Raw genomic sequence first — 23,991 nt, 5'->3', positions numbered from 1 at the left:
GAGACCTGCTGCATTTTCTAACGCCATATCAGACTGGGCAAAGCAAGCCTGTCCCACCCTCCATTCAGAAGAGTAACAAACTAGAGTTGGTTCACTAGTAACAGAGTAAGTAACTGTAAATCATTAGTTTATTCCTAAGTGTATGTGCTTCTGGACAAAGAACCCACCACACTTTACTTGATTTTCATCTAGTGCAAAGCCAAGCCCTTTTAGGAATATGTAAAGGAATAGTGAAGACTAAAGGCAAATGAAATACCAAGCCATTTATATATTTATATAAAAATATAAATACTTTATTTTCAACTAAAAAGGTGCAAACATGTAACTTTTGGTCACACTTCTCAACAAATAAACTGTCCAAAAAGAGCCATAGTCAAAGAAAGAAACAAATGCTCGAGCGGAAAGACTGATGAGCTACAGAAGAGCCATTTTTCTTAAAGCCACTTGTCCTATAAAGTGTGAGTAAACATATTTTGCCAGATGAATGCTTTGTAACACTACAGGCACCTCAACTTCATCTTGACCTCAACTCACCATTTGGCCCTATCTGAGCAATTTCCACTAGAGTATCTATTTCATGCTTTGAATGCATTGTCAAACAAGCTTTAAATCTTACCTATCTTGTTCCAAAAAAGAAGGCTATCAGTGAACTTTCAAAGCATTAAACAAAAGCACAAAACTTTAAATTAATTTAGATAACTGTACAAAGATATATACACACAGTATTTACAATATTAATAAAAAGTAGCTTGTTACAGGTAAATTAACTGCCACAAGCTGTCCAGTCTAATAGACATGATTCTGATTCTTGTTGACCAAGCCATCCGAATCAGAGTGTCAGAGCTGAAACATTACTGTCCTGACTAACAGAACACCTTCTACTTATCACTTGGCTGGGTGTTTGCATTCCAGCTGTTGCTGTCACTAAACCAGTGCCAGCAAACATGCCAACGGTCTGCTTCTCAATTGCACTACTAGATGAACCACGCTGTACCACATTAAGGGAACATTTGCTTGAATCTGCTTTTCCTGCCTATTTCCCTTAACGTCGTCCCACCACCTCAAGAACAACGTGTTCTGAAGCTGTGTCTTGCTGTGGTCCCACTGTCCATTTTACCTTCTTCTTCTTCAAACCACCGTTTGGGGTCAGTAGAAAAATTGTCTTAAGTCACATGGAGCAGTTTGTTGAAATTGAAAAAAAAACTGATTTAAATACCTTGTGCTATTGAATCATGTTTTACAAAATGAGATGCAAATCAGTTCAAGTTGAGAATCTACTCAGCGTCTCCTTCTGGCTTTATGCCATGTCTCCATACATCTTCCTGTAGTACAGAGACTCAAAGATGTCATTGTCTCCAGGGCAGTTGTAGTGGCACGCGCAGGTCTTGATGAACATCATTTTCCTTTTCATGATCTCCCCATCAGGGCACTTGAACTCCACAGAGAGGGTGGCTGTTCTGTGGGGTGTGCAGCAGCGCCCGTCAGTGCAGACACCACAGAACTTGGCTCTGTAGGTCTTCACGCTGGTGCAGCCAGACAGCTCGAACTTCACAGGCTTGGAGATTTTGGGGGTGCGAATGCACTTTTTGCCTTTCTGTTAGGATGTAAGTGAATACAAGACGTTTAGAAGGTAGGATTTCACGCAGTACTTAAACTTGCAAGTTAAAGGAGAGCATACATACTAATCCTTAGTATATTATCATTAAGCAAGAGCATTGTACACTGTGCCATAATATACAGCATGACAGAAAATTAAGGATATTTAACTGTAAACTGTTCACCACTAGGGTAAAACTCAAATTTCAAGGTAAACCACTTGAAACTGACTACTTGTCGGAACTGCACTTTTGGTCACTGGCCTTTTGCTAGTGGATGGAAGCATCCTAGAAGGTCATACATAAAGCTAATCATATTTACCTTGATGTTCTCCTCCAGGTCTGCTTCACAAGGTCTGACCATGCAAAGTCTACTCTGTTTCTCCAGTCTGCAGAAGGCATTATCATTGGTGACCCTGGTGGAGATGCCCATGCCACAGGTCTTGGAGCAAGCACTCCATTCTGTGGTCTGCACCAGGCAGTTGGCACGCATCATTGTTGGATCTGGACCATAAGTGTCTTCCAGTCTATAAGCTGCAGGAGACAGAAAGCCAAAATGAGACCACTGCCTCACTTCATGCCCTGTTAAATTTCTCATGCCTGAGAAATTCAGGCAGCCACACTGTGAGGTGACTCCACTTATTGTATAATCCAGCTGCTGGGGTGCCCTGTGTCAGCCCATCCCACAGCCTTCAACCTCCATGCCCCCTTCCCCTGGCTGCCATCCATAGAGAGATCTCCACTCACCAGCAAGAGCAGGTCCCACGGCAGTCTGCTCTTTAGTCTCATCGCAGACCCACTCCTCGCAGCACTTTCCAGGAAGCTTCACCCGGCGCGGGTAGGGGCAGTCGGGGCTGGGCAGGCGGACGTCCATGCTGCAGAGAGGCACGCAGCCCACCGCCCCGTCCAGGCAGGTGCACTGGTACTTGCAGCTGCTCTGGAAGGACTCTCCGCTCCGGTACACCATGCCGCTGAAGACGCACGGGGCACCGTCCCGAGCTGCGAGGGGCAGGAGGCCGAGTGTGAGGCGGGCGGTTGGTTCAGGGATTCCCTCTTCCCTCGTCCCCTTGCCCGGCGGGACCCTGTCCCCGTTCCCGTGGCAGGCGGCAGCCCCGGCCCCCACTCACCCGTGCAGACGCCGATCCTGCGGTTGGCGGGGGACCCGAAGTCGCAGAAGAGCCCCTTGTGGTGGTCGCAGGGGTCGCGCTCGGTGCAGAGCTCGCCCAGCTGCTTGGCGCAGACGCGGCAGCAGCCGCAGCCGTCGAGCACCAGGGAGACGCCGGCGGGGCAGGTGGGGCCGGGCCCCGCGCCGCACTGGCACTGCCCGCTGCACTCCTGGCCGTGCGCCTCCTGCGAGTGCCGGGGGAGAGAGGGAGAGGGAGACGTCAGGGCTGTCGCCGGGACTGCCCGGACGGGGCAGGGGCGGCGGCGCCGCGGGCGGCAGAACTTACCGGGCTGAGGAGGGCGAGGAGTAGGGCTGCGGCGAAGGGGGCGAGGGTGGCGTGGGCCATCCTGCAGCGGTCGGCGGCTTGTGGGCGGCGCGGCGGCGGCGTCGGGCAGGCAGCGGCGTCGGGCTGCCCGGTAGAGGTGAGCCGAGGTGAGCCGGGAGCTTCCCTTGGGGCGGTTCTCCTCGGCGGCGCGGACGGGGCTGCGGCGGGCGCTGTGCCGGCGGGTGGCTGCTCAGTGCTGCAGGGCTCCGCTCTCCTCCGCTCCGTCCGAGTGCGGCGAGAGAGTGGCTGTGTGACTGCCGACTGCCGGGACGGGCGCCCCTTTATAGGCGGCGGCGACGCGGCCTCGCCAATGGGCTGAATGGGGCCGCGGACAAACAGCGACATTCCGCGCATTCCTGCGCGCCGCGCCGCGCCGCCCGCCCCGCCCCGCGCCGCCGCCGCCGCCCCGGAGCGGCCCTGACCCCTGACTCCCGCATTCCTCCGGCTGCGCCCCCCCAGCGCACACCCCCTCCCCCCGGTTTTTTCTTTTTCGTGCCGATGTGTTTTAAATGTAAGTCACCGCCGCTGCCAGCGCTCCCGGCCGCCTCCGGCAACGCGTTATTCCGAAGCGGGAGGCGGGTTCGGCGAGAAGGGGCGAGGGGGGCAGCGGCGCGGTTGCCAGGGGCGGCCGGGGGAATCCGCTATTTCCCTTCCCCTGTGCTCCCCGCGCGCCCCTCGTCCCTCCTCCGGGCGGGGAGGACAGCAGGCTGGTGGACCGGGAGTGGCGCGGGGTACCCGGTGCCCGGCGGCGAACGGTCCCGAAGCTTTGCTACCACCGAAAAAAGGTATAATTACGCTACCGGGTATAAATTGACTCTGTGTACCACTGAATCATACTGGATATTTGTAATGTGTTCTTTCCCTAATACATGCTCTCTATGAATAGAGAGAGAGTGCCTGTTTACTCTGAAATACTTGGCACAGCCAATGGAGTCTGAAGCATGGAAGAAGTGGCTATTATTTTCCCACTGCCTGTATGCAGCTGTCATTTTCGAGCAACACGTTCCTTGCACAGCCCTACCTCCCAACCTTCTTAATGGTCCACCCCAGGATTACAAGAAGGAGAGACTGGCATGCTACTGCACTCAGCCAAAACCTTAACACTGTAGTTTGTATTTGACTGAACTCAAGACGTAAGCATTATGGCTTGCATTAAGTCATTATAGATAACTGTTTTGGTTTGTTTTGTTTTAATCCGAAGGATTGTTCTTTCCCCACCTCCTGTGTGTCATTTGAATATTCAGTGATGTCATGTTGTTTGACCTCCACTTTAACAGAAGGAATGCCAATGTTTTGGCTTTTGACCTGTAAAAGTATATTAGCATTTAGTAAGAGACACTGGCTTAATGCGTCATCGTTTTAAGCAAACTGAAATCTGATAGTTATCTTAAAAGATGTTATCTTTTGTATACAGGCTTTCTCCCGCTGCTGTACCACCCCCTTCCCTTGCTTCTTTCCATCACTGCATATGTAGGCATACTTCCACGCTATGATGTAGCAATATGTATGCACAGGATTCATGAGGGGAAAAAAGTTGTTCATGTAATGCCCCAGTAGGACTATTGTACCATAAAAGTGTTATTTATATTCTGCCAGCATTGTACTCTGTCTGGTAAAGTAATTTGGATATAATTTCTTCTACTCAAAATTCTTTGTTAAAAGAAATGAGATTGGCTCTGAAAGAAAAAAAATAAATCTCAGAGGAATAGTTATGGTAAATAATACATGTTCCCAAACTCATGAAGCCTCCCAGAATCTGTATTTACTTGAAGGACTCCAGTGGCCTCAGTGCTGGGTAAATACTATGTGTACCAAACTATGTATGACATGCATACCAAAATGCAAATGTAACCAGGTAAACAGAATGCCTTTTTTAAATGCCTAAATATGGTAAGGAGAACATCTGAGAGAGAGAGAGAAGCTCGAGACATGTTTTATAACTTTCCATGTGAGAGGTTTTTTCTGAGATACAATTTTATTAAACAAAACCTAAGAATCTCACTGACAGAAAAAGTATGTTTAAAAGTAACAAACCACCAGAAAGCCAGGAAATCCAAAATTACAGGATAAATCTGTCCTAAGTCTTCCCACTGTATGCCAAGTACAGCAAGCCCCATACACTTGCTGCCCTGAGAAAAACTACTTAAATAGGTATTTGGACTTCAGAACTAATTCTGGTCTTGCACCATGGTGAATTGGGCATTAGCCCACTAAATCACAAGTTCTACCAGCCCACAAGGGTGGGTAAGAATCGGAGTCCTTAGGAGTGCCTTTTCTTCGTTTTGGTTTCTGTGCTGTTAGGTGTGTCACAATGGGTATCTTGTTTGTGCATATATGTGTACACGTGGGGGGCGAAGGGAACATGGAAGCAAAGGCAGTTCTTTCAGAGTCCAACCAGTCTTCAGTGTATTCTTTCTGATGATAATATCACAGAATCATCAAGGCTGGAAGAGACCTTCAGGTTCATTTAGTCCAACCAGCAACCTGACACCATCATAATCACGCCTAAACCATATCCCCGAATGCCACATCCAGGTGCCTCTTGAATATGCCACTGGTTGGAGAAGTACATATTGGCATTGATGAATAAAATGGTTAAAATGCACTAATTTTGACTTCCATGCAGGTGTTTATACAGCACATGCTTTTAAGATAGTATATTTTCTCTACTGAAACTAGGAATTCACTACACTGGTCTTGCAGACTTGTTTACACAGCTATATACAGTATGTGTGTGTCTACATCAGCTTCAATTGATGAAGTCTTGTAAAATGTACAGGTGTGGATTGCTACATTCCTCTCTCGTGTTTTTCCTTCTTTTTTTTTTTTCTCTGCTTCCCCCCAAAAAGTCACTTGATCAGGTATCAGACATAGTGAAAACCTGGCAAGACTACAGGAAAGTGGCTAGACTTGGAGTGTTTGTGTACTTAAAGAAAGAATCTTGCACATTTTCAACTTTCAGTCACAGATATTTTTTTATAAGAGCAATTGGAGGTCTGAGCCAGCCCTCAAAGCGGAAATCGAAAGCTCCCAGAGAAACATACCCGAGGAATGTGAATCTGATCCAACAACCATACGCAATGAACATACAGTACTGTCAGTCTTATAGGAAGTCTTTCCATATATGGACATCTGGACCCTGAGCTGTTTATCATCACGATAGGCTTGTAGCTGGCTTCAGACATTTCTGGCTTGCCTCAGGTTTAGTACGTCAATTAGTTCCTTTCCCAAAACGCTCAGGAGGATATTTCTTAAAAATTGAAATAAATATATCTCAAAATTCAGAGACGTCTGGTTAAAGTTACGTTCACAGGCTTTTGCTTAAAATGTAGATTCCAAAAAAGACTTACTCTGCTAGCTCAGAAATAGGCAGAGAATAAAAATAAAGAGATTTATTCAATCGTGAATGTGGTTGCCTGGTATTTCTCTTTCTTAGAAGTCATCTGGTAGCTTATTCTATGTATCTGTAGGCATAGAAAGGGTTCTGAAGTAGACTGCTTGCTGGACTTTTACTCATCCTTTTTCTGGAGAGATGTGTGAGCTCATAAATCAACAAAGGTAAAGCAAAAACTGCATTTCCCAGGATCTGTCAAGCAAGTTATCCATGTTGTGCAATTTGTATTGCTTTGTTAGACTGATACAAAGCCTTCTGCTTTGAAGCCGCAACAGTTCACGTCAGCTCATCTTACCAATGAGAGACATTAGCTCTTCTCCAAAGTAAACCAGAATAAGAATTCTGGGAGGGGCAGTAGATGGCATAGAGCCTATGGAAATGTTCACTGCCAAACTGGTGGATCCTAGTCCAAGTTCCTTGAGATACTAGTTCAGATTCTCTGCTACTATTAGTTGGGTGGATCACTAAATGCATTGTTGGCCATCACAATACTTGGACTTGAGAAGTCCAAGTCCACCAAAGCTACTCAGTAATGCAAACCCAATAGATGCAATTCCTATTAGCAGACCTGAGTTTTGTTGTTTTCTGTAATCGTCATTTATTAAATTTAACATTCTTTATGTTTTAACATGCAATATTTTGTTACTTCTAGAATCACTGACAATTGCTGCTTTAAGCTCTTGGCTTTATTTTTAAAAAAAAAGAACTGGAGTTTTGGTGACTGTGTGTGGTCTTAAACCAGCAAAGTGATTACTGGAAGTAGAATAATCTAAATGAGTATTCAAAGCACATGCAAAACTATTTGTACAAAAGTGAGATTATAAGTAGCCTGAAGCCAAATGTCCTTTACCTACTGAGCCACAGATTCAGATTGTCTGATTTTATTCTGAAAAATTTGCCATAGATCTTATAAGTACTGTAGGAGCAGCATTCGCTACACCTGTGAGGAGGCTGGCTGTGTCCTGGGTTTTTGCAGGAAAGTGCAGGCCTTCCACAGCTCACAAAGGTGAATAAGGAGGGAAGAGACTTTCAGTTGTTTATTTTTCAGATTTGACTGAGGTTCTCAACCTCTTGCCGTGTAAGTCAACTAGTGTAGGATTGCAGTGAGTCACTAACCACTCCTTTGACAATTGTTCCATAAACGGTTAACAATTCACAAAAAGTTAGTGTCACTGGCTGGAGAGGAAATGTGGCCAGGGACTAACTCAGAACATGCACCAGAAATCCTGTTGAGATTCTCAGAGGAACCACGTGGAAAACAGCTGGAGGAACACTTCCTCCCACTCCATCATGGAGTATGTGGGCAGGAATGAATCAGATCTGCTTAGTCTAAAATGTTTTATTTTCAGTCTTTCAACCTGCTTCTCTCAGGAGCTGTCAATGTAAATTTTGAAGTTTCATGGTTTTTTTCTCCCTCAAGCTGCGAGACATTGATGTTTAATTAAGACTTCACCAGATCAGGGACTTCCCTTAACAAATGCAGTTTGCTCTGATGTAAACTGTGGGATCTCTTAATCTACATTTTAGCTGCTGTGGAGAAGTAGAGGCCTGTGGAGAATCCTGTGAGATACAATTGTCAATGTCGTCTGATAAGATAGGGTCAATACTTGTACATGTGGGGATAACAGAGTGTTTTCTTTGTGGACAAAAGGAGAGAGAGAACTGTCTGTAAAATCTGCCCCATTTGTGATGCAACCTGAGTTACTGACCTTGGTATAGTGGGCTTTTCTGTTTACACAATCCTTCCTGAGAAAGTGGAAGAGTTGACTTATTGTATAGGTCTGTAATGCCTCTGGAGGACTTGATAAGCGCACTGCATCATCTGACCTGCAAAGGAACGTAATGTCCTCAATGTATTAACATCGGGTTTTAGAGGTTGTATGATTATTCAGGAAAATGGCTCCCTGTGGTTCAGCTGCCAGCTTGGCTGGCTGTTTTTTCAGCAAGTGATGTGTGGTATGTGACCTGTGTGAATACATCTGTATGAATGACGCAGGCAAGGAAACTAGGATGTAACCTACAACAGCCAAGGTGGCTTCCTTATTGACACGCGAATGTGTGTGAAATTTAGCAACTACCGGGGCAGGTCTGAAAACCATCTTGAAATGCTAATCCCTCTGGTGTTGGTGGGCAGTTCTCTGTCAGACCATTTTTCACATGGAGATGAGAAAAAGAGATACTCCAAGAAATGTGCATTGTTAGGGAAGTGGGAACATGTCTGAGATATTTTGATTTCCTGTGGGAACTAATTGAGGAAACCTAGTTGTTTTAAACAGCAATGGTCTCAGGTCTAGAGTTTACAACCATGTTGCTACAGATGTCTTAGTAATGAGTGGCTTTTAAGTCATAAGCATGATGTTGTAAAAGTGGTAGGACTCTCAGTAACAGCAAATGTTTCTGAACATATTACTCCATTTATAACCATTTTATTAAAGGGTTTTAAATAGAAATCAAGGTTAGGTTTTTACTGTACCTAGGTGTTTGTTTTGATCATTTTGGACAATGGGGTCTTTATGAAGATTGAGCCTAAGAAGTTATTTGTGGTGCATTTCTTGTGAGGAAGTTGCCCATGATGGATCTTGTGGAAAAGTCTAACCTTAATAGCATGGTAGATCTGTATGATTATTTAAGATTCAATTATGACACGGGATGAAAAGACAGTTCAGCAGTTGCCTTTTTTCATTGCCTAAGATTTGTAAGGTATTTGAAAGTCTTAAAACTGTGCTAAGCAGTGTTCCTCTGTGAGTTACAAACTTTGTAATACAAAAATTTCAGGTAAGTTTTAAAAACATATATGAACTAGCAATATCTTTTTCCTTCTCCTTGTGTCACTCACAAGATACCGAGGGTTGATTTTCAAATTCCCTGGAAACAGCTTTCTTGTCTTACCATCTTAAATTCAGTGGGACCTCGCCTAGGCTTTCATATCTCTCTTTTTTTTTTTTCTTGATAAATGGTTTGCAAAGAGTGACGGTACGGTGCATGACTTGGGAAGCGTGCTTTCTGTTTCTTTTTTTGCCATCAAACTGCCACAGGGGGGAGTAGAAGTTTGGAAAGGACTGTGCTGCCTAGGAAGGAACGTAGGCAAGTGTTGTATTCCCTGGCCAGTCCCTCGCAGGGAGAAGAGCAGAAGAAAAAACGTGGTGGATGTGCTAAGAATGTAAGGATTGGTTGGAGAAAGGAGCTGGAGGGTTTTTGCAGCTGCGACAAGCTGAATGGTTCACTGCATCGCAAAACCACGCTGTTTTCCTTATTCATTCCTACCAGCTTTTCTGTCCAGATATAAGGGGAATGTGACTGTATTGTTTTCCTGCCTCAGGAGGGAAGATGACATGTGGGAGTTATAAAGTACTTGCAAAATCCCTGTCGTTCTGACAAAAGGCTTTTCCCACGTTAGGGCTATTGACTAATGAAGAAAAAATGCGAGGCAGAGGCAAAGCAGAGGACACAGTAAGGACAGTTTTGCCAACGTGATAGAAAAGGGTTGTTCTTGTGAGACTGTTTGTGTTGCTGAAATCCACCGTGTCTGCTTAACCCAGAAGTAACTGGACTCTCTGGGTCCTATGCAGCCAGGATGGGGAAGGGGGATGCATTCCTCATTCCCTGGCCCTGGCTGTAGGGTTGCTCTCTCATCCCGTGTGTGGCCACAGCTGCTCTTGCAATGCATAGTCTGTGGTAGCAGCATGGCTGACAGCCACCATCCTGCCCTGCTGGGGGGTTTGGTGTAATTTTGCAAAGGAGGGATGTGGGCAGAGATGGGAATGTAAGAGTGGGAGTTGACAGAGTGGGTTGGGATTTTGGAGTAGTGTAGTGTAAGAAGAAGTTGGAAAGGAGCTTATCCCTTCTGTTAGCTTTGCATCCATGTGCCGAATTTGAGCATATACCCAGAGACAACCAGCCATGGTGCTGAGTGGAAAAAGCTAAAAAGAGCTGAAGAGAGAGGTGCACATAATGTATTTGTGTGGAAAGGGTTGCAGGGGAGGGGGGTGGACAGGAGGGAGTGGAGAAAATGGTGTATGAGGAGAGCGCTGTAAATGAACAGCCAAGGATGAGGTGGGCTTGGTAGCTTCCTTCCCACTGCCTCCACAGCATTTTACCACCAAGAAACAGTGCTCAGGTCAGTTCACATGAGTTCAACTCATTTGCCAGGCGAAGAAAGATGCGTCTGCAGCAAAGTCCGGGTGCTCCTGTTCTCCGCAACTTCGGATGCCAGTCTCTGTTATCTCTTGCCCCACTGCACTCAGGAACAACCTGCATTGAGGGACACAGCGAAGTGACTACATTTCTTGCTTTAGGAGTCTGTGTTAGGGAGTTTTATCACTGGACAACCTAGTCAACAGTTTTGGGAAAAGAACGAAATAATTTTCAGGAACTAGTTAATGATCAGGAAAGCAACCAAAAGGAGTGAATCAGGCACATTTTTTTTTATAAAATCCTCTAGATCTGAGTGCACAGATTTGTAATGAGATAGAGTGAGGAAAAAGGAAGAATTAAAGGAGAAATGCAGTTATGTTTCTCTAACCTATCATGAGAAACAACAATGCTGTGTATTACTTGCTAAATGTGTTATTTTAGAATGCAGAGGGAAATATGGCAAGCCGGTCTTTGCTTTTGGTTTTAATGACGGGAATAGGATGGGAAGGAAAACAATTCTTTGGGTAACATTTTTTTTGTGCATTTTGTATGTCTGTGATTCTTGGACTTTTGAACTATGATCAAAAGGAGCCTGGGAGAAATCCACATTCTTTGTGTTTAGTGTATTGATGAATTCAATGGCTGCTCCACAACCTTGTGCCTAACTAACACACACAAAAAAGAATGGAATTAATGGTCCAGTTTCCAAATAAGACATAAGGACTTTGTTTATACTTTTGGGAAGTAATGTGTCTAGGTTTGAGTGGAACTTAAGTATAATGAAATTCTCAAGGAATGCAAGGCTGGTTTTGCTCAAGAATAAACATCTAAGATAACAAGAATATATATATCTATATACATTTTCCAAACCTGTGCCTAAACCTCAAGTTTCTTGTTTTTAATTAGGGTGGTTGTTGCAAATTCAGGAACTTTACCAGACATAAAAATGCAAACAGAAGAAGATAAAATTAAGTAAATTTAGAGCATATTTTAATTTTCCCCTTTATTCCAATGATGCATGAATTATGGAGGGGATTAAAGTCAGAAGCATACTGAAGGTTGTACCACAGTTTGCTGCACTCACCTGGACTCTTGCAGTAATAAAACCGTGGGGAATGCTGACCTGAGTCAGTGTTTCAGTGTCACGTAAGTCCATTTTAAAGATACCTGCTCTTCTGTTCCACTTTTCCTAAAGCACCTTCAACTTGTTTTGTTGAAGGTTTTTTTTTCCCTAGAATATTTCCTGAGGAAATTGGCAAAGAGGTGTGAGTATGTAAAAGAAGAGAATGAAAAAGCTGGCACCTAACAATATAAAAACCTAGACCCTGAGTAGAGTGTTTTTACAAAGTACAGTGTCAAGATGTTAATTCTGAACATGGTGTGTGTTTTGTAAGATTTGAAGAATCAATATGTGTACAAAGACAAAACCAAGAGTAAAATAGCATATATGGTTTGTAAATCCAGTTTCTACAGGTTTTCCATTTTCATCACTTTAAGGAAAAAAGAAAAAGGAAAGTAAGTTAAGTTTTAGGGAAATCACAGCAATCCTTTTGAGTGTTTAAGACATGACATGTTTTTTACTAGACGTGTTAGGCCTTCTGTTTCTACTCTTCATCATGGTTTAGGATGAATGGACAGCAGAGTTACTGTAGTGTAATTGAATTATTCTTCTAGTTGTGTATTTCTGGTGCTAGAGATCACAGGTTTGTTCATGTGGAAATGTAATTTTGCATTATGTCCAGAGCTGATTCCTTGTACGCTTTTGACATTTTATTATGATATAATTACAGCAAGAAAACCACACATGCTGTATTTAAAGCCAAATTAGCTGATGAATGGATGAGGTGTCTAATTTTTGTTTCTTGAAGGCCATCAGAGCAAATCTTGCCAAAGTTATGTTTTTACTCAAAATTCCTTCATTTTTCCTGCTTTTGCTTTAGGCCAACATGGATCAGTACATTCTCATCAGTTAATCAGAAAAACAATAATAATATGAAACAAAAAAACCCCAGTAAGGTAACGAGAAGTTCTGTCCAACAGAAATTTACCAAGAAAGCTAAGCAGGAACATAGTTGCAGGACTTGGAACATATTTGATAATTCTAGACTAAGTGAATCAATGTATTAGAGTTTTGGAGAGAACTAAGATGGGAATAACAGGGAAGGTGGAGAGAAAAAACCTCCAAAGGTTAAGAGACTAGAGCACCCATAATTTGTGTGATATCAGCCCACAGAATTGATGCTGGGAGACTTCTGGTGAAAATAGACCCAGAGTTTGCAATTCTCTTGCTTAATGACTGCCCTTGCTTGGAAGGAAGTTTTGAATTGGTAAGTAAGTGTAGGGGATATCATATCATGGCCAGTCTTCGCGAACGAAGATTGGGGAAAGGTCTCTACCCGCATTTGTTACAAGCGCGCTGGTGATACAGGGCTTTGCAAATGTGGGTAAAGCCTTCGAGCCTGTGCAATGGATTTTTTTAGGTGAGACGCAGTATGCGCTGAACTGAACCCACCCTTTAATCCTGAGGTTCATCTGTCGGGGCTGAGCGAGCTTGGACGGTGGCAGCGAGGTCCTCAGGATGTAGGTTTGTTTAGAGTGACCTTCTCTTAGATGGATGGCCTTACAGGGCTGAACGAGCTCTGTCTGCCCGGGTTTAGAGTTGTCCTTCTCTTCTGTGTTTTCCGGGGCTCCCCTCTTATCTCCCACGATGGCATTGTCCACACAGGTGAAGCTCCCATTCTCTCGCTCCTTTCCGCGCCCGGGGCCAGGCCCCAGCCCAAGTGTAGGGGATAATTGTTAGACAGAATACAATACCCTGCTGTAGATAGCTTCAGATTGACCATGGGGTAGTGTTGACACTCTGCCTGACCAGCTGTAACCAGAGCAGGAGGGGTAAAACTTTCTTCCCTGCCTGCCTCTGCCCTTTGCATCTGTTGCGATCCACCCCAGAAGGAAGGGTAACCCAGGTTCTTGTTATTAAATCCCTTGGGGTGGGTTAGAGTGAGATGACACTGAATAATCGATTTTTGTAAATACATATATATATATATATATATATATATATATGTATATATGATTTATTTTAGAACAATTTTATTTCAAAGGTAAACAGGTATGTTGCTGGTTTGGGTGTTGTCATCTATAGCAATACAGCAATATTGAAGCATCTATAGCAATAAAGCAACATTAGAGCATAGCAATATAACACTATTAAAACATAGCAATATTAAAGCATAGCAATATAGCACTATTAAAGCATAAATATAACACTTAAGGAAATGCATAAGGGAGAGAAAGGAAAAGAAAGGATAAGGGTGGAAAGGTGTGTATAGTCATCACCCACGGGATCCAGCGATGAAACTTGGTAGTCGCAGCTTTCATGTCTGTTGGTTGAAGTGGTGGTCTTGATCTGTTGGGCCTGGGGGAAGCCCCCCCCCCCCAAAACTCAAAGAAGTTATGAGTTATTACACACTTCCAGCTCGGGTGGGAACACCTTGTACCTCGCTGGGGTGGGGAGTTTTCCAATGGATAGTGTCACAGGACATGTCACTGAGTCTCTGACATCTCCTAAAACAGCCGCAGCTGCCTATTGTGTCACCATCAATCAATGGTCCATTGTGGTCCCAGGCTAGACGCGCAGTTATGATGTAAAGGGCGAACATTGGCATGATAAGAGAGATTTCTCCCACTTTGCGGGATATACCTCTTCTTAGCCTCTTCCCTTATCTGGAAATCCAGTTTGTAGCTTCATGTATGCATCTGCACCCAGGATAGTTGGACAATGGCACCCACTTATCTGATCTGAAGGTCCTTTGGCAGTATTCAGGGAGGGATGGGCTTTGCTGGTTCCTTTCAGTTTGCAAAAGTCTTTTGGTGATCTTAGAATGTGTAAGTCATTAAATCATTAACTGTTCCAGTGTCTCACAGCATCTTGCAAAGTTTTCACTTACTTTTGCATCATTTGTGCATAAAATCCCTGGTCATTTTGGAAGCTTTCTACTTTTCCTGATCATCATTTTCCCAGACTGAGTCTCAGTGCCTTTTCACCACCTTTTCTCTTTTCACTTGTGTCTTAAATGAGCTGCCTTCTCTGAAGCAGAGATGAAGCTGGCTTGCTCCTCACTGCCTTCAGCCGAGGGTCCCACGAGCCTCCTTTTTTGTCTTCAGACCAGTGCTCCTCTCTTCAATAGGTGACTCCTTGATCTACTTCTGAGTATGAGCTTCTAGCTAAGACTACCTTTGCTAGCCTAGGTGAGAAGTTTTTATGGAACAGTGTATAGGTGAATGTGGGAGGTTTTTTGGAAGGCCGTTGAGGGGTCTTACAGATTTGTTTAGCCTATACCATAGCTTGAAGGATGTGGTTAAAACATTTCTGCTTCCAAGCTGGAAAGGTCACTGTGTTTCTTTAGAATATTTTTGGAGATGTTTCTCTGGTTTGTCAGATCTAAAAATAAACTATGATCAACACACTTTAAAATTATGACAGGATTTTTTTTCTTACCAAGAATATATAAGGCAGTTAGATATTTGTTTTCCACTTAGGGAACAAGTCAGACCTACAGAAGGCTATGAAAATCTTCTTCGGAACTCCAGGACTATTTTTTTAGTGTGCGTGTTCAAAGTTGGGAGCATCTGCCTGCCTATCTGTTCATCTGTCTTATGCAGTTAGGTAACCTATCATTTTCTCAACTGAGAGAAGAAGACACTTGAAAATTTGTAGTCTTTTCTCCTTAAATTTCTAGGGCAACTGGGGACCATTGATCTAAGTTTGTTTTCATTAGAAAGAGAAATCCTGATGAAATAGATGCTGTGCATCGCTTGTGTTAATTTTCAGCAAAATGAAGCTGACAAAAAACTTGGAATTCTTTTGTTCTTAAACATGTCAATGTTTTGGTTTGATTTTGGAAGGGAGAAATGTTGGGGGAGTTTATTTCAAATCCACTTTGTGTCAATGAACTACTGGTCTTGTTTGGTCTGAAAAACGCTTTTAAAATTTTCGCTTTGAGTGACATTTTTTTAATGTCTGTCACTGTAAGTAGGGCTGAAGAGATGATTGGAAACCCGGTATTCTTCAAGGAGCAGAAAATCCATTTTCTGGTCCACATCAGGGAACACTTAAAAATATTCTATGATTTGTTCAGAGTCATTAAAGCCTGTTGTGTAAAAGCAAATTTGGTAACGCGGTTTTACTGTTTTCTGTCGCTGTAGTTGTTCCTAAACTAAATCCCATTGTTGTGAGTGTCTGCAGTACAGAGCCTTGGGCTGGGTAGTTCAAAAGGTTAGCACTGGGTGCAGCCCACTGAGTCCAACAAGTAGGGATTGATCACTGGTGACTTCCTTGGAGACCTTCAGTCATCATTCTGTATCTTCTGTGCTTTTACTTGAGTCCTGTTCTTGAGTGCACATTAAAGTAGGCAGCATGGGCTAAAGCTTTGCTACCTATAAAGAAACGGTAGCTGTTTGTCATGCTTTTTCATTGCTGGGATGGCGGGGGAGTTTCTGAGACATGGCAGTAGGGACTGAGTCTAGTGAGAGCTTCTTTGGAGACCCAAGGGTACTAAACTGTTCTCTGATGGCGCTTGCACACAAGGACCTTACCTCCCCTCGCAGCTGCTTCAGGACTGCTTTGTGTTTGTTGAGTTTCATTTAAGTGTTCTGACACTGAACAGGTCTCCAAAGTAGTAGTGGTTGGGTTTCTGCCATAACCCCTCAAACATCTTGCAAAGGGGTGATGTGCCAGAGATGTTTTCAGAGAACTCAAGTGTGGACTGTGTTGCCAGTGGCAGCAGGGCAGAGTTATTCCTTCAGGGGTCTTCTGCCTTTTGTAGCAAAGGGCAGTAACGTTCAGCCCTTGTCTGTTTTACCAGCAGCTGCCCTTTCAGACTCTGCTTTGTAGAGTGTCACAGGCAAGAGCTGAGGAGAGAGCCTTATCTACTGGTCTACCATCTCTAGAGTACACAGGTTAGAAAAGTCACCCTTGCATTTAAAAAAAGCAGCATGAACTCTTTCCGTGCGCTGATTTAAATCCCATCCTATTTTAAACCCCATCTTTGATGGTCTTATCTAACACTGGCAGAAAAACAGAGGATGTTGCTTCTCATCAGGACAGAGCCTGCATTTATCTTTCTTTCAAGTGGCACAATAAAATATGGGAATAAGCTTCAGCTTCCCATGTTTTAATTCTTCTTTTTTAATCCCTGTTTTCATTTTCGAAATTATTTGGATACAAGAAGACATTTTTTTCTCTTTCCACTTCTGATTTGTTTGTTGGAGCACTGCCTGCTCACCCTATTCGGACGTCTAGAGACTCTCTATTTTTCCATTTCTGGAATAGTCATTCACAACTCAGTGGTTCTTGAGCAAACTCTCAGAATTTACAGTGTGTTTACTGGTCTCTCACCAACTGCAGTTTCTGTCTTGTAATATTTTGTTTCAAAGTTTCTCTCAGATACTGTTATATAGATTTTCTTCACAAAATAATTTTGTTGTAAGCCTAGGCGTTTAAGTGACAATCTTCCTAAAGGATCTAGCTAATTAGCTAATTAAAATATAAGGGTTTTATGTAATTTGTTGAACTAGTGGATTTAAGACGTAATTGATGGGTTAATACATTTTTAATAGTAAACTAGTGTGCAAAGGATACCATTTGTGTGCAGCATTGCAGGAATGCACAGTAAAACAAAGCTTCTGTGTTGAAGAGACCATGCTCAGGTCCAAATTTTGCCAGTTGTGCCACACAGATTAAGAGCAGGTTTGTGTAAAAGAGCTTGTAAAATCTGGTAAAATAGGGGAGAACCAGTAACCCGGGATGGATATTTCCTCAGAGTGCAGGTAAGGTGGTTTGACTTTTGAGGTGTTGCCATTGAAAGGAACAGTGAGGAAGAAGAGGTGTGTGGCATAAACTGAAGCAGAAATAGCATGAAAGGAAAATGCTGAGGGGGAAGTTCAACAAACTCTAAAGCAGAAAAACATATGGAGGAATGATTGAAAGATTAGACTTTGGTGGGTTTTGCATCAGGACCCATTGCTGTTCTGCCCAACACCTAATTAGCCTGGTACAGGGAAACGTTAATGGACTTCACTATTGACTTTTTCATTTTTACAGCTATGTAAGTTGAAGTGTGGAAGGAAGATGTAGAAGTGAATAAAAGGCTGGAATGTGCTACATGTGCATGAGAGTGGCCAGGGCCACTGAACAGTGCAATGAGACAGGAGCAGGGGATGGGAACCAGTCCATTAAATGAAATATCTGCCAAATCAGACCTGTCCTATGACTGCATTTCTCATTTTACTTCCTTTATTCCTTCCATTAAAGTGTACAGCTTTCAGATAGACACTTTTGGGAGACTGCCTCAAAAAGAAAACTGCATCTATGGTTTGGTTTGAGTACTAATAGTATAATAATTGTGCTTTAGAAATAGCCTAATTTTAAGCCTGGGCATGAAATAATTCTTTTCTAGAAACTGAGACTGTTTGTGAATCTTTCTTTTCCTGCTGTGGTCCTTTCTGGGTTTTGTCCAGGATATCCTTGGAAATGTGAGCTCCGGATATATCATGAGACAGCCTGTGTTATGTGGCAGCTGCATGTTTCAGAACAAAATGCTGGAGGACATGGCTAAATGTGCATGTGGACTTCTGGATGTTGATCAGCACCAATTGCAAACATCCTGTTTGGTTGCTGTTCACTGATTAGCACTGTAAAGCATCACAAACAAGATAGATAGCTTTAGCCACTAAAAATGAGTCCTCTTCCACTCTCATGGTCTTTCTAGACAAGAATTTTCTAAACAACCAGATGCAAATTTGTTTCTAGGGATCTCACAAACCAGATTTTGGTCCCAACTAGTTATTTCAGGCCTATTTAGACTCTACTGAAAGATGGATTTATAAGGAAAATGTTGACAGATCCTGACCTCTTGTATCACTGGTGGGAGCCACAATAATAATGGCTTCCCTTAATAGTCTTCCATCAAGTGTTCAAAGCAGTAGTTTTTCCTTTGGTGCAAACATAAAAAATGTGGACAGTTTTGTTTTCCTAAACTTGGACAACATGTATGTTTCCACCATTTCTGTGGAAATGCAGTACACCCTTTTTTAATTTTATTAAAAACCACCTTTTTGGCTAAAGTGTGTGCCATCGCAAATGCTTAAAGTCTGTCTCATGTATCATGTTCTAGGAAGCTGGAGTCTGCGTATTTTATTTCTCCAGGACTTTCTTCCTTTGAGGAGTATAGATGAGAACTGTGTTTTTCTTCTTAGAATGCCTTCAAATTGGTTGCCTTCCTAACCTAGACATTGTAAGTGTTTCCAATAGTTAAACGACTGTCAATGATAGTAATGTTTTACTGGTACTTGTGTTGCTCATTGACCCAAACCAAAATTGATGATGGTTATAGTGAGCTCTGACATCTGGAAAAAGTTGTAGTGAATCCCAGCTGCAGTTTAGTTCTTTACCTCTTGGGAAAAGCCTCTTGCATTTCATCTGGGTTGGAAATCTTGAAATCAGCTTTGGATGTGTGTGTGGAAAGAAAGATATAAGAGACAATGCAGAAGGATCACAGTGTTTCCATTGTTGTACTATTTGAATTCTGCCCAGTAAGGAAGGCACCCATCTAATATAAATGTAAAGGCTTGTCAGTGCAAGGCAAAAGTTACATGTTAAAATGTGTATCTATGTTCTATAGACAGTTTGTTTATAAATTAGTCTTCAGTGCCTGACAGGAAGACTGAAGAAAGATTTGGTCTGGCTCATGAAATCCCACACAGAGCAATAAAGTGCTTTCCAGAGAAAGGACTAGCTTTTCTCTGAGCCACAGAAGGGTAAAACTTACACTCTTCTCAAAGTTTTACTTTAGGGTTTGTGAAGGGGATTGGCCTTGCCTACATACCTCTCATCATAAATGAAAATAGACAGCCCATCTGAGGGACTGGCCTTACTTACATGGAAACTGTTTTACGTAAGAAGAGGAGACTGGTCCAGCAAAGGTGTGGTTTTATTTACATCCATGCCCTTCCCTTATGATTGGAGTGTGTTTGGGAGGTGTGGTCTCATTTACATCCCGCCTCAACTGCCTTTGGCTTCTCTGAATTCAACCCTTGCCTGTGGCTGGAAAAGGAACTCCTCCAAGCAGAATAAACGGCTGTGTGAAAAACATGACTGTTTTCTGCCTCTGTTTCTTCAATGTATGTGTTCCTGCTGGTATGTACCTGAACAGGGAAGGCCATGTTCGTGAGGAGAGAGTTTTGGGTCTGCGTAGGTATGTGTATATATGTGTTTGAAATAATGAGGTGAACATATCAGGTTTTGTGCTGTCCTGAGTGTTAGAGGGTGCTAGAGCTGCTTCTGAAGAAAGGTAAGAAAAAGAAATTCTTAAAGAATAGCTCCTTTTTTTTTTTTTTTTTTTAAGGTGTATGTACAACTTTTCAAAGGTGCTGCTGACAGTTCTGGAAGAAGGCCTGTCTTTGGGGGTGTGTGTGTGTATGTGTGTGTGTGACATTTCAAGTAGTCACTTGCATCAAAGTGAAGCCAGTGTAAACATGGTAGAAGCATCTTACATAATCTCTGAAGCAGGATAGAAGGCTACAGCAAAGCATAAGCAGGGCAGTCAGGAACTGGCTACACTACATGCATTTGCCATTTAATATTCTGTCCCTTCCTCACCATGTATATGGTGTATATTCAACTGTAGGGGCCACTGTACCTTATTTCAGGAAGCAATTCAGTTGTTACTGGCCTCTGTATTAACTTTGGAATGCAGATACATTTTTAGCAGAAAGTGGACTGGAGGAACTCCTTGCATGTGGATTGTGAGGAATCCAGAAAACTTTCAAGTTGCTGTTGACTTGGTTGAATTGAATTTACAGGGATTACTAGTCCTTCTTTATTTTTCTTCTTCCATCCATGGCTGATCAGGCACCACCTTGGTTAATTCTAGTCAGTAAGAAAGGCAGAAGACATAGTTTGCTGATTTTTCTTTTCTTTTTTTTTCTAAAAAGGAAATTGAAGTATCTTGGATCTACAACACTGTGATGATTGATCCAAATGCATGTACATGAGCATCAGTGTTATTTTCACTGAGAACAGAGCTATGGTGTTGCTTTCATTGTAGGTGGAAAGTGAACAGAGAGTCCCTTTGATCTGAAGCCCTGATGTGTGACTGTGTCCAGAAGCACTCAGTACTGAAGGAACTGTGACCAATGCACTGGGACTGGCTGCCTCTGCCATGGCTGGGATTACTCTGCTGTGACATGCTGTTGCTCAGCACAAGAACAAGGCACTTCCAAGAAGAGAGCCTTGTGTGGGGATGTGCAGGTCATAGTGTTGTTCTCTAATTCTTCCCATTGTTGCCTCTGCTGCCTCTGGTTATACTCCTGTAACTCATGGCAAACATCTAGGCATGACAACCTAAAGATACTAACATTTTCAAATCAGAACTCTTTTTCAGCTTTAGATACTTCTGAGTGCCTTTATAGACACCTGGCAATGAGCCATTTCTCCTTTGCCCGCAAAAACTTTAGCTATCTGCCATACTCTGGTTTAGGAGATGAAAGGTAATAAAATATTTCCTCTCTTTTCTGTAACCGAGGCAAGCTGAGGTGCACAAAAATAATTGCATGCCAGTCTACCACAAGAGGAAAAGTGTCTGGCATTGTGTCCCTGGATTGCAGACAGGTAGGAGAGCCAGAATGTTTGTCGTCAGGATCCCTTGCATGTACTCCGGAGCTGCAGCTGAACTTTTTAAGTTACAAATAGGTATTGCACCGTCTATAAAGACACATCCTCCAGATGATGTAAACTGAGTGATGCACACTGAGGACACCATTGTACATAAGGCCTTTTTGCACCCAAGGCAGTGACTGGTCTCAACTGCCATAGCAGAAGCTGTGTAAGCTAGCCTGGACTGTGTGCTATGCTATTCTGCTTCTCTGGAGCCAAACTAGGATGTTTAAATAAGGCTTTTGAATCTCTACACTGCCTTGCATTCATGGCTTAGCCTGCACTAATAGACATATACCTCATTTTTAAAATTGGCATAGGTTCCAAAACACAAGGGTGCTTTATAAAATTTTCTGGCTTCTTGATCTTCCTCTTCTCCTTGAACTTCCTCAGACTTAGCTTCCCTCCTTCATCCCCAGCATTGCGCCTGAGCAAACACTCTGGTTACATCTCTGTGGGCAAGTGAAGGTGTCTGTCCCCAATGGCAGCTCTCTGGTGAACGTCCAGCAGCTGTTCCCTGTGTCCTGATGGATGTGTTAACCTTTTAGCTAGTGTGCATACACCAAAATAGATTGTTTCTTCTGTCAGAGGAAAAGATAACAAGCTTGTAACTTAAGGAAAAGGGATCCAGTGGGAGATAAGAGTGTAAGAGACATTACTGCAGTTCTATATTTGGAATTGGTTACGTAGATGTGTGGTAACCCAAATGGTGGGTGGACTGTACTTTCTCATTACCATAATTACATTTCCTTTCATAGCTAGGGTTGGGGACGCATCCAGACATTGCAGAACACATCAGTAGATTTAGTGTGGCTTACTCAGTCTCCATGTATCAGACTATGTCCCAATTATGTTACATTTAGGAAACAGAATAATTTTCTGGTTATAGCACATGGAATTTGTGGCATTCTAATCCTAGTCATCCTGCTGTATGACCTTGGGGAAGTTGTTTTACTTCTCTTTGATGGTAAAAAATTAACTCACCCCATGGATGGATTTTAATACCATGCCAAGTTTAAAAAAAATCTTCAGCTAAAGTTAGCCTTCTAAATCCCTATTTAGGGGCTAAATGGGGTCACTTGTTTCCACAATCCTGAGCACCCAGTAACTGTCTTCATCTGAGGCCAGCTAGAGATTTTGGGTGTTCAGCAGTCTGAACATGAAGTAAAAGAAGAGTGAAAGCAGCTGCTTGTGTGCATACGAAGAGGAACTCACTGATGTGGTGTGGTGAGACAGGGACAGCAGTCTGTCTTTCCTGAGTGGTAGTCACAGTCACAGCACTGGGGAAGTGTAGGTGGGATTAAGCTCACTAATTTTGCTGTCTAAAAGTGGAATGTCTGCCTTAGGCTGGCTGTTCAACATCTTTTTAGTGGACCCCTTGGATCCAGAGCAGCTCTCAACTGGGACAGATGAGCATCCCCTTATGTGTCATCCTGTCCACCTATCTGGATGTGGGCTGAGTTATCCTCCGGAGACTCTCAGCTTTGTTTGTGAAGTAAAGAGCTTCCTAAACACTTAGACGGCTTGCTCAGGCTCTGCTGATTGTAAAGTCAGTGAGTGACTTACAGTGCGTGTTAGAGCTGCTCATAGCTGCTCATAGCTGCTCATAGCTGCATATCACAGGCCTGAGGTGTTTGGTCATGAAAGTTATGAGCAAGTGAAAGCAGGGAGAAATAGTTGAGCCTTGCAAGGAAAAGGAAATATAAACTTGACTGTAGTCATTGAAAACCTATTCTACATTGATGGCATGATTTGTTTCCACTGGAGAGCTTTGTTCTGTATTTGAGGAGGAAGATTAATTTTCCCACGGGAGAAATAAGCTTTGAATAAGTCAGCTAAAAGGGATTGTTCTTATGTGCACTGCACATCTATAGGAGAAACAGAAGACATTTACATGCTCCCTGAGGAGGAACCATGACAAGCAGACAATTAACCAATTCCCCCGAATCCCCAGGTTTAAAGAACCACGTAATGGCTTAATTGAGTTGAGTTGCTGAGAGTGTGGCGCTGCACTGAGATTCGTGCTGTGAAGTGTGCGATTCCCAGAGGCATCCATCAGGTTTTAAAGAATTGACTTTCCATGCTAATTGACCCAGATGTTCTTGATTTTACCTCACAATCTCCATTTCATTCAATTACTGTTAAAGAGAAGGGAATGAGAAAACAGGGGACTCCATTTACTATATTAAAAGGGAATTTTCCTAAAGCAACATTTCATAGTGCTGAACAAATTGTTCAACTTGAATTGGAGCAGCATTTATTTTTAATTTCCCAAATGACTGAGCATGTATTTTGTAGGCAGTAGAGAATATTAGATAAGCCGCTCTGCTTGACAAGGAAAGAGCAGGCATCGTCACCAGAAGAATGAGGGCAGTACAGATGGATGGATGGTGTCTGACCTGTCTGACTAGGCAGGGCTGAGCAGCACAGCATGAGGGCTCAGGGCTCTCGGCTCTCATGCCTTGGTGCAGTGCTGGTCCACCTGAACAATCAAAAAATGAAGAAGCAAAATCATGGTTTAACTATTTTTGTCTTCTAGAAGGCAAGGAGCCAAGTCTGAGGAATAGGCTTTGCAATGTGAATCAGCAGCTGAACTCTTCCATGTACCAGGCCAGTGGGCACCTCATTTTGGCAAGCTATGGTTGTCTTTTATGTGTGTGT

General features: G+C 43.1%; 2 protein-coding genes across 2 annotated transcripts in view; one reads left to right on the top strand and one right to left on the bottom strand.

Annotated features, from left to right (window-relative positions):
- Nucleotides 1-269: 269 nt before the first annotated feature.
- Nucleotides 270-3,445, bottom strand: CCN2 (cellular communication network factor 2). Its single transcript, XM_027746621.2, has 5 exons — nucleotides 3,047-3,445; nucleotides 2,723-2,945; nucleotides 2,343-2,594; nucleotides 1,918-2,129; nucleotides 270-1,594 (listed from the first exon to the last, which is right to left on the bottom strand). Exons 1-5 carry the CDS (start codon nucleotides 3,437-3,439, stop codon nucleotides 1,298-1,300), a joined length of 1,377 nt encoding a protein of 458 aa, XP_027602422.2. The 5' UTR covers nucleotides 3,440-3,445; the 3' UTR covers nucleotides 270-1,297.
- A 106-nt stretch (nucleotides 3,446-3,551) lies between these two features.
- LOC120323340 overlaps nucleotides 3,552-23,991 on the top strand; it is a 66,603-nt gene continuing 46,163 nt past the window's right edge. The window contains exon 1 of the mRNA XM_039381742.1: nucleotides 3,552-3,596. The gene's annotated coding sequence lies outside the window, so the exon portion shown is untranslated. The remainder of the gene's footprint in view (nucleotides 3,597-23,991) is intronic.

The sequence above is a fragment of the Pipra filicauda genome, unplaced genomic scaffold (assembly GCF_003945595.2).
Source record: "Pipra filicauda isolate LSUMZ 115617 unplaced genomic scaffold, ASM394559v2 scaffold23_size5868930_pilon, whole genome shotgun sequence".
NCBI classification, from domain to species: Eukaryota; Metazoa; Chordata; class Aves; order Passeriformes; family Pipridae; genus Pipra; species Pipra filicauda.
Note: the sequence above shows the minus strand (reverse complement) of the source record. Positions and strands in the feature narration are given on the sequence as shown.

Coding starts and splice junctions, on each gene's coding strand:
- CCN2 (XM_027746621.2), bottom strand. CDS start 3,439: ATGCGCGGAATGTCGCTGTTTGTCCGCGGCCCCATTCAGCCCATTGGC. Junction 2,595..2,722: donor CAGGATCGGCGTCTGCACGG/GTGAGTGGGGGC, acceptor TGCCCCTCGCAG/CTCGGGACGGTGCCCCGTGC. Junction 1,595..1,917: donor ACCTGGAGGAGAACATCAAG/GTAAATATGATT, acceptor ACATCCTAACAG/AAAGGCAAAAAGTGCATTCG.